The sequence below is a fragment of the Plectropomus leopardus genome, chromosome 14, assembly GCF_026936395.1.
Source record: "Plectropomus leopardus strain MGB_pleo_1.0 chromosome 14, ASM2693639v1, whole genome shotgun sequence".
Classification (NCBI taxonomy): domain Eukaryota; kingdom Metazoa; phylum Chordata; class Actinopteri; order Perciformes; family Serranidae; genus Plectropomus; species Plectropomus leopardus.
The window spans coordinates 26645191-26659204 of record NC_142189.1 but is presented as its reverse complement, the minus strand read 5'-3'; the positions used below and the strand labels follow the sequence as shown (position 1 = coordinate 26659204).

General features: G+C 37.7%; 1 protein-coding gene across 2 annotated transcripts in view; it reads left to right on the top strand.

The window, feature by feature from the left end:
- Positions 1–987: 987 nt before the first annotated feature.
- crybg1a (crystallin beta-gamma domain containing 1a) overlaps positions 988–14014 on the top strand; it is a 60049-nt gene continuing 47022 nt past the window's right edge. For both annotated transcript variants that reach the window (XM_088087701.1, XM_042500343.2), the window contains exon 1: positions 988–1465. In XM_088087701.1, coding sequence (XP_087943827.1) covers positions 1107–1465 — 359 coding nt within the window. In that variant the 5' untranslated portion in view covers positions 988–1106. The remainder of the gene's footprint in view (positions 1466–14014) is intronic.

Below are 14014 nucleotides of genomic sequence, written 5' to 3'. Positions count from 1 at the left end.
TTGGAATACATATACAGGCTATGTAAAGATAGAACAAGTCCGACAGCTACCACTGATAGCACTGAGGTCTTGGGATTTATGAAACCTGGGGGATGTTGAAACTATACAAAAGTTGAAACAATAACTCATTAAATCAATTAGTCCAGTGCCAGACAATTAAACAGAAACTATTTTTATAATTGATTTGGTCACTTTACAATACGGCCTTGATGTCAAACTGGAGTCAGCTTCTCAAATGTGAGGGTTTGATGCTTTTCTGTGTCCCATAGTGAGTGTGTTTAGGTTTTAGATTGTCGGTTGGACAAAAGAAACCCTTTAAAAATCTAACCTTGGATTCTGGGAAAATGCAATTGTATCTCATAATTAAATTAATGAATTATCATTAATTAATTAATTGAATTAAAAAAGCAGGTTAATTGCTGATTAGAAAACAGATTGAGAATTGTTATATATATATATATATATATATATATATATATATATATATATATATATATATATATAAAATTGGGACATAAGGGGAAAAATGTTTATTTAATATTGTTAATTCTACTTTTTATTTTTGTTTTAATTGTAGCACCTTTTTTCAGGTCATTACATGTCTTTATTCTGTTTTTCTTTTTTGTGCAAATTTTACATGTTTTTTTTTCTTTTTGTGTAACTTTTCACTTATATCTTACTCATTGCCTTCTTTATATGTTTTGGAAAGAAATCACGCCAGATTTCTCAAGTTTCAAGGGGTTAAGTATCTTTCTTATGGATGTCTGGTCAAAATATACTTTAATTTGGTTTGGGGCTGGTAACGTGTGTATGTGGTTTCAGCATATATGCGTTAAATAGATAGCCAACAAACATCGATAATGGTAAGAAAACATTTTTATTTTGAAGGTAGTAGTCGGAAGTATTATTTTTTCTCCAGCTACACTTTCCTTTAATCTGATGGCGCGCGCGACCGGTGTGGGCAAGTCCAAACCCTCGCGGCATGTAACTCGCTCTGCAGGTTAGCCCGGTGAATCACTCCTCCAGCAGCTATAAGTAGGACAACTCTCCTCATGCGTTTATTTTCCTTCCGCACTTTGTGAGCGAGGACATCGTTGACAGACACCATGAGTAAGCCCAGCACCCTAAAAATAAAGGGCTTGTTTAAATTAAAGTCACCCGATAAAGAAAGTAAAGAGCGGAAACGCTCGAGCACCCTCAAAGATGGAGAAGCTACCAGCCCAAGAGACTGGACAGAGACTTCACCCGCGAGCCCCGGTCCCCTCAGCCCGGGACACAGCGCCACAATGCCGGAGGAGGTTTCACCCATTTCCCCAAAAGTGAAGAAGGATAAGCGGCTGTTGCCTTTCAGGCTGAAACGGAAGAAATCTAAACACAAAGAAGGAGAAGGAGGAGGAGGAGGAGGAGGAGGAGGAGGAGGAGAGGTGTTCTTCCCTGATGAACTGGACAGCTTCCACAGCCACCTGTAAGATTAAAACATCATTTTAATTTGTTGTATTTTCATTTTTGTCCATTTTTGCAGCCATGGGTTTGACTTAGAGATAAAGAAAAAGTCTAAGTAACATCTGTAACATTGCCATAGTTTTAAAACTTAAATTCAAAAATAATGTTCTTCTGTCAAAATAGATATCATTATCCCTGTTTACTGTGAGGGCTGAGTGATGGAAGTGCAGAACAAAATCATACTTTTTAAAAAAAATATATGTAAGGGATTGTTGGTTATTGGGGGTCTGGGGTGCAAAATGGGTGAGGCATGTTTTTTTTAAAGCACAGGGGAAGTAGTTGTGATTTTTATTTTGACTTAGGGAATTGACACTTAAAATGGTTTTATTTTGCCATCCCTGAGTTATGCTGCCATGTTTGAAAGGCATGTTTTCTGTAAAAATTACTAAAATTGCATCATTTATCATAGCAAGAAATGGAAAAAAACAACTGTTTTCAAATTGTGGATTGTCTTTGGACGCATCATTTTTTAGGGGGATTTGCATTTTGCTTAAGAAATTAGCTGCTTGTTTTGGTGATAACTTTAGCTCTTATGCTGTTTGGTTGTTGCAAAACTGCCTACTTTTGATGTGAATATATATATATATATATATATATATATATATATAGTTATTTATGGTGGAGGGAGGGCTATGCATTTTCCCCCAGATATTCATCAAGGCTCAAGAAAATATATTTCTAACTTCAAGCAGGGTCAAGATATGAAGTCACACCCCCAGCTGCCCCTCTCCTCTGATAAATAAAGTACAGTCCCTAAATGTAAACGTATTAATAGTGAAGCTAATGAGTCATTGGAGTTCCTCTGTTGGCCCGTGGCAGACCATAGACTCCTTCTTCGTAAACTAGTGCTCTTTGTTTCACGAACTGACAAGCTGAGTGAAGGGCTGAGGCGTGTGGGTAGAACATCTCACAGAGTGACTGTTTTCCCCCCTGGCAATTTAGCAAACTAACCGCTGTGGCATTGAGCTTTGGCTGAGCTAGTATCGTCAAGTTTGAAAGAGGCACAGAGAGGTAAACAGACACGGCGAGGAGGGCGTGCATGCAGAACACGAGATGTTGTGAAGTGCAGTTCAGATATTTAATTTTATGTATTAGTTCTTCACTTTGTGGGAAGTGAGGAAAGTGAGTGTGAAAACGCAGACTGATCTCAGTTTGTTTTGGTGACATTGAGCAAGGCGCTTGGCCCAGCGGTGCAAAACTGAGGAAGCTTCTTGATGAAAACGTGGAGAGCTGTGTGACTGAGAATAGCATGCTGAGTCACTCTTCCCTGGATAAATTAAAGATTCAAAAAGAAGCTGGTGAACCTCAAGTGGTCACGATAACTGCACAGAAATTTCCAGTTCTTTATTTAACCAAGATATTTCACGTCTCTTTTATTTTTCCCCTTCTCTTATTTAAAACCATTAAGATTTGCATCAAAACCAGTTTGTTGATGAGTCGACATCTACCGCCTGTGACTCAGCTGTTATTGTCATATGCTGCCAGGTCAACATACAATGACAGATGCTGATGTGGTATGAGAAGGGCAAGCGTTGCATAACGGTTGATGCTTAAATAAAAAACCTGCTGTGCATCTTTCTGTTAAGTGTCAATTATATCTGGCTTAATCTAGTTGATGTTGTGACTGAATCTGATGACTAATACAATGGTAAAAACAGTCTGAGTCATATGATGAAGGATGCACAATTAATTACATGACAATGATAACATCTTCGTCATTCAGCTTGACCGGGTATTCCAGTGTATTGTTTCTTTGTGTTGGTTGTCTGTTTACTGAGAAAGTAAATAGTCACATTTTGGTTCAAATGTGCTGTGATTGGCTGGTCTTTGCTTCCAAAACATCTACAGGCCGGTGGCTAAAGCTGCTTGGGCTAGAGGAATTCTGAAACAAGCTGAAATTCATCATAATCATGACATTTATGATGCTCATAAATGTCATGGGGAACTGACAAAAAATTGCCCACTTAAACATCTTACAGATTTGGAGCAACATTATCATCCAATTGCAGCTGTGCTTCTGGGCACCAGGGCTGTCCCCTGAGAGTCAGAGACTCGAATAATCAGTCTGAAACCCCTCAGTCAACTTAGACTGATTCAAGTCGAGCAATCGTTTTTTGTTTGTTTGTTTATTTATCATAAGTGTGCTGCGTAGTTTACTTCTGGGGACATTTTGGTCCCCAGACTTTGCTGCGGATGCTGCAGAATCTGGGGACATTTTGGTCCCCAGACTTTTCTGCATAGTCAACACGCTTGACTGTCATGCTGCCCTTTGTTAGAAGCTGCAGCAGCGGACGCCATGCAGTGGCACAGAGGAAGAGACTCTGCACTGAGGGGCTCTGAGATAACATTATCTTCATTATAAAAATGGTTAATTTCACAGCAACTTAACACACCATCTCTGTTTTTTGTTTGATATATATTGTTGGCAAAAAAATGTTTTTGCATGATGCCGATCTGTTCTTAGCGCTGTATATATTACGTGATTACTGCTGTCACACTGAACACTAAAGTTAAAACATGCTGATATGCTGGTATTAAATTAATAGAATTATCAACAGAAATTCTGCAGCTATTTAATTAAAAATCATTTCACTACCAAGGACAACACAAGCTTTGCCAAATGGATTTTTAAGGAAAGCCGTAGCATGACGACAATGTTTTTTTTTCTTTTCAATGTTTGTGTGTTTCTTTGTATTATTCTGCGTTCTTCTCTAAATTCAGAGGTTTTTGCAGGTCAGTGATCACATCATAAGCTCCATATAAGTTCTTTTTCCTCAGCAGCAGTTTGTGACTTGCAGGGTTGATAATTGATCTGTCGATCTGTTCAGAGCTGATCAGATCTTAGCAGAGGGAGCAATGTGAGGCGACTGCATCAGGTGAAAGGGGCTGATGCGTACTGATATTCTGAAAACAACAGACATTAAATTATTGTAGTTTGGATCATTCACCATCGTGTTCAGCAGTTGGAGAGTCAGCAGTGACTGTGACATGCAGCTTATTGAGGCAATAAGGTACTTTAAAGGAATACTTCACCTCCCAAATTATCATTTATACATCAGATCTTCACCTCATGTTATACTTAATTTGAATTAAAAAATCATGCTTTTCTCATATGCCTTGGGTAAACAAAGAATCCAAAAATGGTGAGAATTTTTGATAAATTGAAGTTATTGGGGTCCAGGTGTAACAACAGCACAACTACCTTTAAACATCTGTTAACCAACTCTCACATAACTTGTGCAGAATAATTAAATCAACATACAATGTCAGATGCTGATTCATCAAGTCACGTGCTCAGTAGTTTAGCAAAAAGACTGTCCCGCCTTACTGGAAACTGAACCGAAAGTGAAACTTTTTTATGCTTTCTTTAAATCCAGACTTCGCTGACAAAAACAATAATTTTACATTGCTCAACACTGGAGCTGCTGGTCCCCCCCTGCCTCGATTAGTATTTTGCTTGTGTCGTTGTGTTACTTGGTGAATCAGAACCGCCCTTTAATACACCAGAGTCACAACAACACAAACAAACTAATGTATTGAGTTAGGATTTGGTGGACCAGTAACTCCTCTGTACATTAAGTAAAATAACTGTTTATGTCAGTGGATACTGGTTCTAAAGAGAGTACATATAGGTTTCACAAAAATGCATGCATTTGGGAAGAACTGAATATATGATTTGAGAAATGAGACTTGGATTATTCTGCCCAAGTTGTGGACAGTGTTTCTATATGAATGATTTAATTTAGTTTTGCTGTTGTCAACGCAGACCCCTGTGATTTTAATTCATAAAGAATTTTCTAGTTTGGGATTTTTGTTTACTGGAGGCATGCAAGGAAAAGTTTTCTGTTTTTTTCACTAGGTGAGTAATTGATATGCATTGATAATCATTTAGGGAATTAAGAATCCCTTTAAAGAGGTTATTCAAGGACTCTATGACCTAATACAGAAACGCTTTTGTAAGTGATACACCAGTCTTTCCGTGGTTTAACCTGCGGTGTTCACTGACACCATTATTTCAGTAACATAAACTGCATGATATAGACAATATGGTGTTGGCTTTCAGATGTCAGTCAAAGATTCATTCAAGGTCTAATTCCTGCCACTCTTTTGCTTCCTACACACTTGTGCGTGCGTTTTAAACAACTGTAGATATACTGTTCTCTTTCAAGCTCATAACCCTTTTATCCATAGATTTCAAGAAACTGACAGGCTTGTACATGTTTAGAATATGCCCTGTAGACAGTACACCTGTAGTGTATATCTGTTCTCTATTACCAAGTTTCATGCCCTGCTGAGTCAGTTTGTACAGGATTGTGTGTACATACACACCTGGACAATCGAGTCGTATGCCCTAGATTCTATATCAAACATACAACACTCTATCAATGAAACGATTGTTCTGCAAGACACCACTTCAGTTTAAAGCATGCTATGTCTTGTCAAAATGACAGAGGTGAATTATGTCTCTGTGCTTGTGAGTTTCCAGGCCTGTGACTTGCTGGAATCTGACCAGTATAGCACTTGAAACATTTCACGTACTGAGGGAACAGGGAAAGTACAGCCTGTTCAAACTCACTGATAATACTGGGGCATTAGAAAAGTTGAGAGTTTGTGTTTGTGGACGGGTTGTTCAAGTGCTAAGGTGAGAGTTATACATGCTTTGGCCTTTCTTCATGTTATTGCAACGATATTAAAAAAGTCTGTAGGATCCGTGCAAAAGCAGTCCATTTCACTCGATGGATTTAACCAAAATATTTGAACCGCAGTAGGTGAAAACTCATGCAGTCTTCCAAAATAATCTAATCCAGCAGACTAGATAAGCCTTTCACACCCTTAAGCAGAGGCTTCAGATTCCTGCCCCTACAATTTCTAGACAATCCCTAAGGTGAGGGTGTGGAGAAAGCCAAAATGAACAAGTCGACATTTTTGTGCACAATACCTGTGGTTGCGTTGCAAGGCAGGAATTAAGAAGTAAATCACCCTTAATGCAATCACTCATACCTTGCTTATTAATTTAGTATTACTTGGATATTATCTGGTTATTTTTTCTTAATTCATGCCTGTTTAGATTGTTGTGATGCACATTGTGTTTTTTTACATGTCTCTGGCCCTGACATGTCACATTAGGTTGATATTGTCACTTATCCAGTAAAAAGCTATCGTAATACTATCAGCAACCTGCACAGCAACAACATTATACCCCTGTAATTTCTATTTATTTAAGAAGCTTTAGTGGATTATTGCTAATTTGACTCCTTGTGACTTACTTCCTGTAAGGTATAATTACTGGAATTCATACCTTATATATTTCTTTTCACGATTTTGGATTACATGTTGAATTTCATCTTGGCTGTTGGATTTATTGAGACTTCACATGCTCTCATATTTCAAGTTATAGTTTTTAGTTCTAGCATAAAGTTATGCAGTGTTTCCCACAGAAATAGAGTCTATATGTATGGCGGTAGCTGACAAAAGGGCTGGTGGGCAAGCAAAACTTGCCATTCTTTTTGTGTAAGTGTGTGTGTGTGTGTGTGTGTGTGTGTCCCTTTTTTTATTATCCTGTGTCCCCTCTCTAAAAGCTGATGTTTTTGTGGGTCCGTGAACATAGCTTAGACAATTTCCCCTCGCCTGGCATTCTGATGCTCCGTTTGTGCCCAGAGTACACTCTGCACTCTAAGGTGCTGCAATGAATAACCGATTTGGTATACAGTATATTCCAGTAGCTCCCCTAATGGGTAGTTAGGAGGGCTACAAAAGTATAAAGTCAGTTTGTGGCAGCACTTGTTTTGATTGTGGCAGGCCGCCACAAATAAATCAAAGTGTAGGAAACCCTACTTGTGGCCAAAACATTACTGAACATTAAAAACTGAAGCCAAAATATTTCTCTTTTTCAGTGCTTAACAGGGTTGCCCACACATCAATTTAGCCTTGGAGCTGGACTGTTCATTAGGTGTGCTGTTATACATATGTATATGTATACCATTTAGTCATTTATCGCACCACTCTATTGGAGCACAGTGCACAGTGTGCATTTTTGAAAATGCATTTGACAAACGTTTGAATTTAGAGAGAGCACAATGATACAGAGGATACACATGTAGGGAAAAATATATTAATTAATTTCATGCTAGGTTTGGTTTTTAGATAAATCGCCATGGCATTGTGTAGAGACATCTATTGTCCCTACAGGATGACAATATTCTAGATACATTGTAAGTACGTATAAAGAATCTGGGCGGACATAGAGTAACTTCCAGGTGCCGCCAAACAGCCACCTTAGCAATCAGCAATTCACATTGTGAATTTGAGAAGCAGTTCTTGGTTTATGATTAGATACCTGCAAAACTATTGACACCCATCAGCCTAAGCTGTACTTTGTGTATTTAGAGCGAATTAGAAAATATTTGCATGCAGCAGACCAAGAGGGTGAATATGGTGAACAGTGTACCTGCTTGACAGTAATATGTTGGTATGATCATTGTGAGTGTATTAGCATACAGACATTAGCATTTAGTTTAAAGCACTGCTGCTTTCAATACAGTCCTGGCACAGCCTGAGCTTAGGCAAACTGCTTTTGTGCTACGTGTAAATGTTTCACATGGAGCCATAAAATCCCCCGTATCCCAGGGCTTCACGAACCTGTTTCATAAATGCACAGAGAAGAAATGAAGAGACTTTGGAGAGAAATTCCAGAACAAACTGGAGTTCCTTGTTTCAGTTCCAGTTCCTGATCTCAAGTCTGAATACAAACAGACACTGAGACACTCAGGCGATGTGTGGGTTTCTTGTAAGCTTACAGCTAGACTAGGCTGTTTGACATGGATTGCACAAATGGTCAAGTTCATAGGAACGAGGTGAGGTGAACCACACAGCCTTACTCTTCATCTACTGAAAGAAGCGAAGCAGTTCAACAGACCTTTGTCTAACAAAGTACAGTCTACAATTAAAAAACTATGATTCAAATAAAAAAAAAAAAATGATCAAGAAAATTACAAGTTTGAGGAAGCCTTTGATGCTGCCTACTAGTTTTTGATACTTGAAACTAAGGACACATTTTTGGATTGGTCTCTCACTTCCTCAAAAAAAACAAGTTCAAACGGATTAAATCTTGTTTTTCTGAACTTTATCAAACTCAACCATTGACTGTATATGAAGACCAAACCTATCACAAAAACAATCACTTGAACGTACATCAGTGTGATAAGAACTACCAAAAATGAGAGAAACAATCTTTGGGAAAAATTTATTTGATATGTACGTCTACTTTGATGTTTTAGTTTGGCTTGTGTCTCATGGGCTAACATGGAGGTGTGTTATCATAATGCACAAGTGAAAGCACATTGTAGCTGAGCTCAAGCACTTTGACCATATGCTTTATGGTACTCTGTACGAACAACATATGAGTAAATTCAGAAATCCTCAGCGATAAACACTCTAAAGCAGTAGTTATTCCTTTGGCATGGTCCAAATCTGTAGTCGGAGGCTTCCTGAACGCTGTGGGGAGATGCTTGTCTCATTCAGAGAACTGACACATTTGGATGACGGTGTCGTAAATTAAATGTTTGAAGTGATTTCTTTTTTTTTTTTTTTTTTTTTTGCAGATATACATGACTTTAGTCGTTACCATACATTTATGTACAAAATGTCCATTGAACTTGACAAACTTGGATAACTTTGCTAAGCTACTTTGCTAACTTGCACACTAGCTGACAGCAGCTAATGTGCTGCAGATACATTGCAGAATGCAGAATTTCTGTTCCGCATGTCTAAGTTGTAAACATAAATAAACTATTCTGACTGTCTTGGTCACAGGGCGTACTCAAGTTATGATGATGCATACCCAACGCCCTGTACTGAACTGTTTGGGATGGATACTCATGCTGTTGCACAATTACATCTTATGTAGCATACAATACCTTCTGACTTTATGGCCCCACCTCTGGATAAGTAAAATTCCCCCAAAATGCTTTTACAGTGAAAAAACTGAATAATCCCCAGGAAGAGTAATTGAGGATCCATTCCAAAGGACGGACAGGCGTGCAATAGATTTTATGTGTACAGACTAGATTAACATAGTAAAATTAAAATAAAGTAATATGGTACAAGTCAAAGTAAAAAGTAAAAGTAAGATAAAATTATATGAAATGATAAAAAGAAGTGGATTCAGGAGAATTATAATAACAATAACAACAACAACAACAACAACAATAATAACAATAATAATAATAATAATAACTTTTTTATATATCACTTTTAAAAACAGAGTTTACAAAGTACATTGACAACCAAATGGCATACATGATGTTAAAATAATACAAAGACAGACCTAAAACAACAACAGAAACAACAAAAGCAATCAAACCAAATAAAATGAAATAAAATAGATAAAACATAAATTAAAAAGATGAAATAAATTAAAAGAAATAAAAAGACAACATCACATAAAAGCAGAACAGGGAGCCAAGAATATGAAACAGCATCCAGGTGTTGCCAGACAATTAGAGATTCAGTCCCATGACCTCCTCTCCACCATCGAACCTAGATTTGATTAAAAAAAAAACAAAAAACTGTATGAAGTTGCAAACACAGGCCTAATAGTTAGTACTGGGTTTGTTCCAAGCAATGAGGATGTTTTAGTGATAATATTCTTATTTAGTTTGGTAAAATGATGCCAATTAAATGTGAGAACATACAAAAGCAGCACAGAGCCGCATGAAAATGAAAACATTTGTCCTCTGGGATTTGTGTAATGAGATCATTATCTGAAACAACTATTTATCATTTATCACTAAAGGTAACTACATACTTCTTATCACAGAAACATTTAAGAGACATAGGATTTAGCGCTTGGCTATCGAGTGTGTTTGCTGAGACCAAACCTACAAACATCAGAGTCACAACAGCTGTCTCATCCAGACAGGTGTTGTCAGATTTGGAGGCTCAGACTGTCTGAAAGTGAAAGGGTTTGTGTGCATTACGTGTTCTAAGGAGCCGACGACTAGCTGACCTGAGCTCTGGCTCATTGACCTGTTCGCACCTGCTCATTCACGTGCAAACAAAGACGAGACGAGTCTCCATCGGAGGAGACAGTAAGCAAGAGCGTCGGGCGCCACGCCGACCATGCTGAGAGCTCTGTTGATGTTCTATCCGGGGATGGCGACCGCCTGAAATATAGTTGGGTTAATGTTAACTTTAAAGTTTTGGAGATGTAATTGAAACTTAAGTCCTGTGACAAACAGGAAGTTCTGTGAACTGAAAGAGAAGCACATGATAGTTGATAAAATAAGATTGATAAGTATGCATTCATGCTGTTGTTTCCCCAACAAAAGAATTTCAGTCGATACAAGATTAATCTGACCAATCATAATACATTTTTTACTGACAGGTCATTGTGTTTCATGTAGACCAAACACCGCTCTGCAGCACTAGCACTTTGATTAGCAGAAATGCTCTCTAGCTACAATCCACTTTATAATTATCTTTTCCTAACAACAGTTGCCAAATGATGTTCTGCTATAAAGTCATGGTAGCAAATCAGAGGAGATGGTGTGAGACACAAAGTGCAGAAAAGAGAGGATGAGCAGAACTTCTCTGGTTTTTCATTATATTTTGTGCATTCGTCTGTCCCATTTTTGTGAAAACAATATCTCAAGTCTTGAGGAAATGTATTAAAATTTGACTTAAACGTCGGAGGTCAAATATAAAAAAAAAGATCACCAATTATTTTCCTATCAATCAATTATTTTTTTCGGCTGACTTGTTTTCACATGTTTTTTTGGTACTTTTTACAAAAAATCTTAATTAAAGTAAAGTAACTAGTTACTCAAGTTTTTTCATAACTGTAGTGGAGCGAAAAATACAGTATTTTGTCTAAAGTATTAAGTTGCATGAGATTAAAATACTGGAGTATAGAAAAGGTGCCACAAATTTGTACTTGAGTACATGTACTTAGTTACATTTCACCACTGGATACTGAATAGGTGACGCTGACCTTGGGTTTTCCCCCTGAAGAAGTGCAGGTCGTATAGATCTTCCATGGTGCCGGGGTGAAGATGTGTGTGTGAAGCATCCATGTTTTAGAATACGTAGCTTCTTTGCAGAGACATCCATATTTGAAGCATTGTCTTCTGTCATGGCTACATATGAGTCTGGGTGTAAACTGTAACAACAATTTGACTGTTTTTTGGAAGCATACAACTGCAAGGCTAGTATTCTAGTTTGTAAGAAGTTAGAACTGATTATTATAAGGAAGGAAATGATAAAATAATATTGAATAATGGAAAAACTGGGCCATCAAGTGGTTGTCAAGACATCAGTGTGGTACACAGAGCTAGTACAGATGCACACTGGATCTTCCATGAATAAAATGTATTGTTTGACTTTCCTCATGTCTCAACAGATCTATTTTCCCTTTGGTTGTGATCCAGCTCGTCCCACTACCGACTCTTTGCACTTTGTTGTCTCCCTACAGGAATGCAGTTAGCCGGCAATGCTTCACTAGTAGCATTTTCTTGCAGATAAGATAAGTACTGTTTCACTGCTGATTGATGGCTGCAGTTTATGGCAACCAATTGAATTAGACTGTCAAACCTTTGTGGCCTCAACAGGAATTCCCTTCTTGAATCAGGGTGCGTGGCTTCTTTAACCTCTGGAATTGATGTTTTTTGAAGTCATATCTAGCATTGAATATGACCCCGTTGTTTGCTGTTCTGAATCAGCTCTGAGCTGGACAGATATCTCAGGAGGACCGTGAGAAGAAGGACGTGCAGGTGGAGAAGAAGAAGGAATGTGCTGTAGGGAGGTGCTGGGAGAGAAATGAATTTAGTCTGATGTAAAGGATGTCGCTCCAGGGAGCAGCTTGTGAAATGTGTTCTATGTTTTAACCGTTGAGTGAGATTTTTCCCCTGAAGTTTGAAACAGGTTTTTGGGTTGAGAAGTGGTTGTTCTCCTTACAAAAAAAAAAAGGCTGGCTGTTCCGTCTTGTGAGAAGCTCTGTAACATATTTCTCTTGTGATATATAACCACATGCGCAATCACATATTAAATAGTCTAATTTGCAGAGGTTGTAACCTTTGTTCTGGCTCAATGAGCCAAATGTTTCTGGGAAATTTCTATCGTCCCTGTCCAACCAGCCGTAGTGATTGACAGGTGCAGTTGCATTAAATCTTCCACCCTAATATTGATTATAACTGACAGATCTACAGCTCCGTGAGACGGAAGCGCTTAAGGCATTTGTGCCAAACCTTGGTTTGTGCTAACACTTTAAGCCTCGACTTAAAAGAAGAATTCCATAGACAAACACATTAACAATCAATGTTTTTCCAGCTTGTGTGTGTGTGTGTGTGTGTGTGTGTGTGTGTGTGTGTGTACATTTTCATACGTATATTCAAAGAGTCTACAGTGGGTAAGGCTAGAGCAGTGGTTTTGCTCCAGTGCTTTATATGAGCTGCTGGATACAATAGTTTCTCTGTTGGGATTAATAAACTATATATCTATCTATCTGTCTGTTAAAGAAGCATATAAGGTACAAAGTTAGTTATAGTAGTTTGTAGAATTGTAATGATACATCTATCTGGATCAACATATCCATTCAGTGATGAGGTCAAGAATCCAACATTATCGATGCATAATGGAATAATGGATACTTAATGTCATCTCCTTTTTTATACAAACAGGTTTTATTTGTTTTTCACATATTAAGAAGACAAATACAACACGTAACACACAACAACATGAAAATAACAGGCCATCCATCCAGACATTAACAAAAATAAATGGGTAAATAAATAACAACAGTAGAAAAAAAGACAATTTACGTAAGAAAATAATAATAATAATGATAATAGATTAAAAAAGGGACTTTAAATGGTATCCGTTCCCATCCGTTCTTAAGAATTTAATTGAACATGTGAAATTGAATCAATTAATTGATAGGCTATGCAATGCCTACAAAGTGTTTATGCTGTTCTTCATTTAATAACAATCCATTGATCAATTGTAATTTTACTTATAATCAGTTAAGGAAAGTGCTTTCAATTTGCAACCCTAATTTAAACAGTGTTATTGGCCTAGCACCAGGCAGATAATAGTACACAGCCAAGACAAAGACATTGAGGATATTTACTTATATTGTCTTATGCTGATCGACAGTGTATAAATATTAGAGTGCTAAAACCCAAATTTGTGTCCAGCCATGGAAAAACCAGGAACATCTCACTAAAAGGGGCATTTTGAGTTATTTACAGATTCTGAAAGTGTAGCTTCTTAGCTTTCCAACGGTGTCTAACACATATAATAATTAATATTTGAAAAAGATGTGGCCATTTGAATGTAGGCACTCCTCAAACTAGTTTTGTGAGAAATCCAGCCTCAAGTTTCTGAAAGATTCTCACCTACCTGGGGAGCCAGGTAACAGTGGCTGCTCATTTGCATCACACTTACATAAATCCAGCCTCCTACCGGTCTAGCTATCAGCGACATCTGTTAGCCCACAGGACAGTCAGTACTTTGT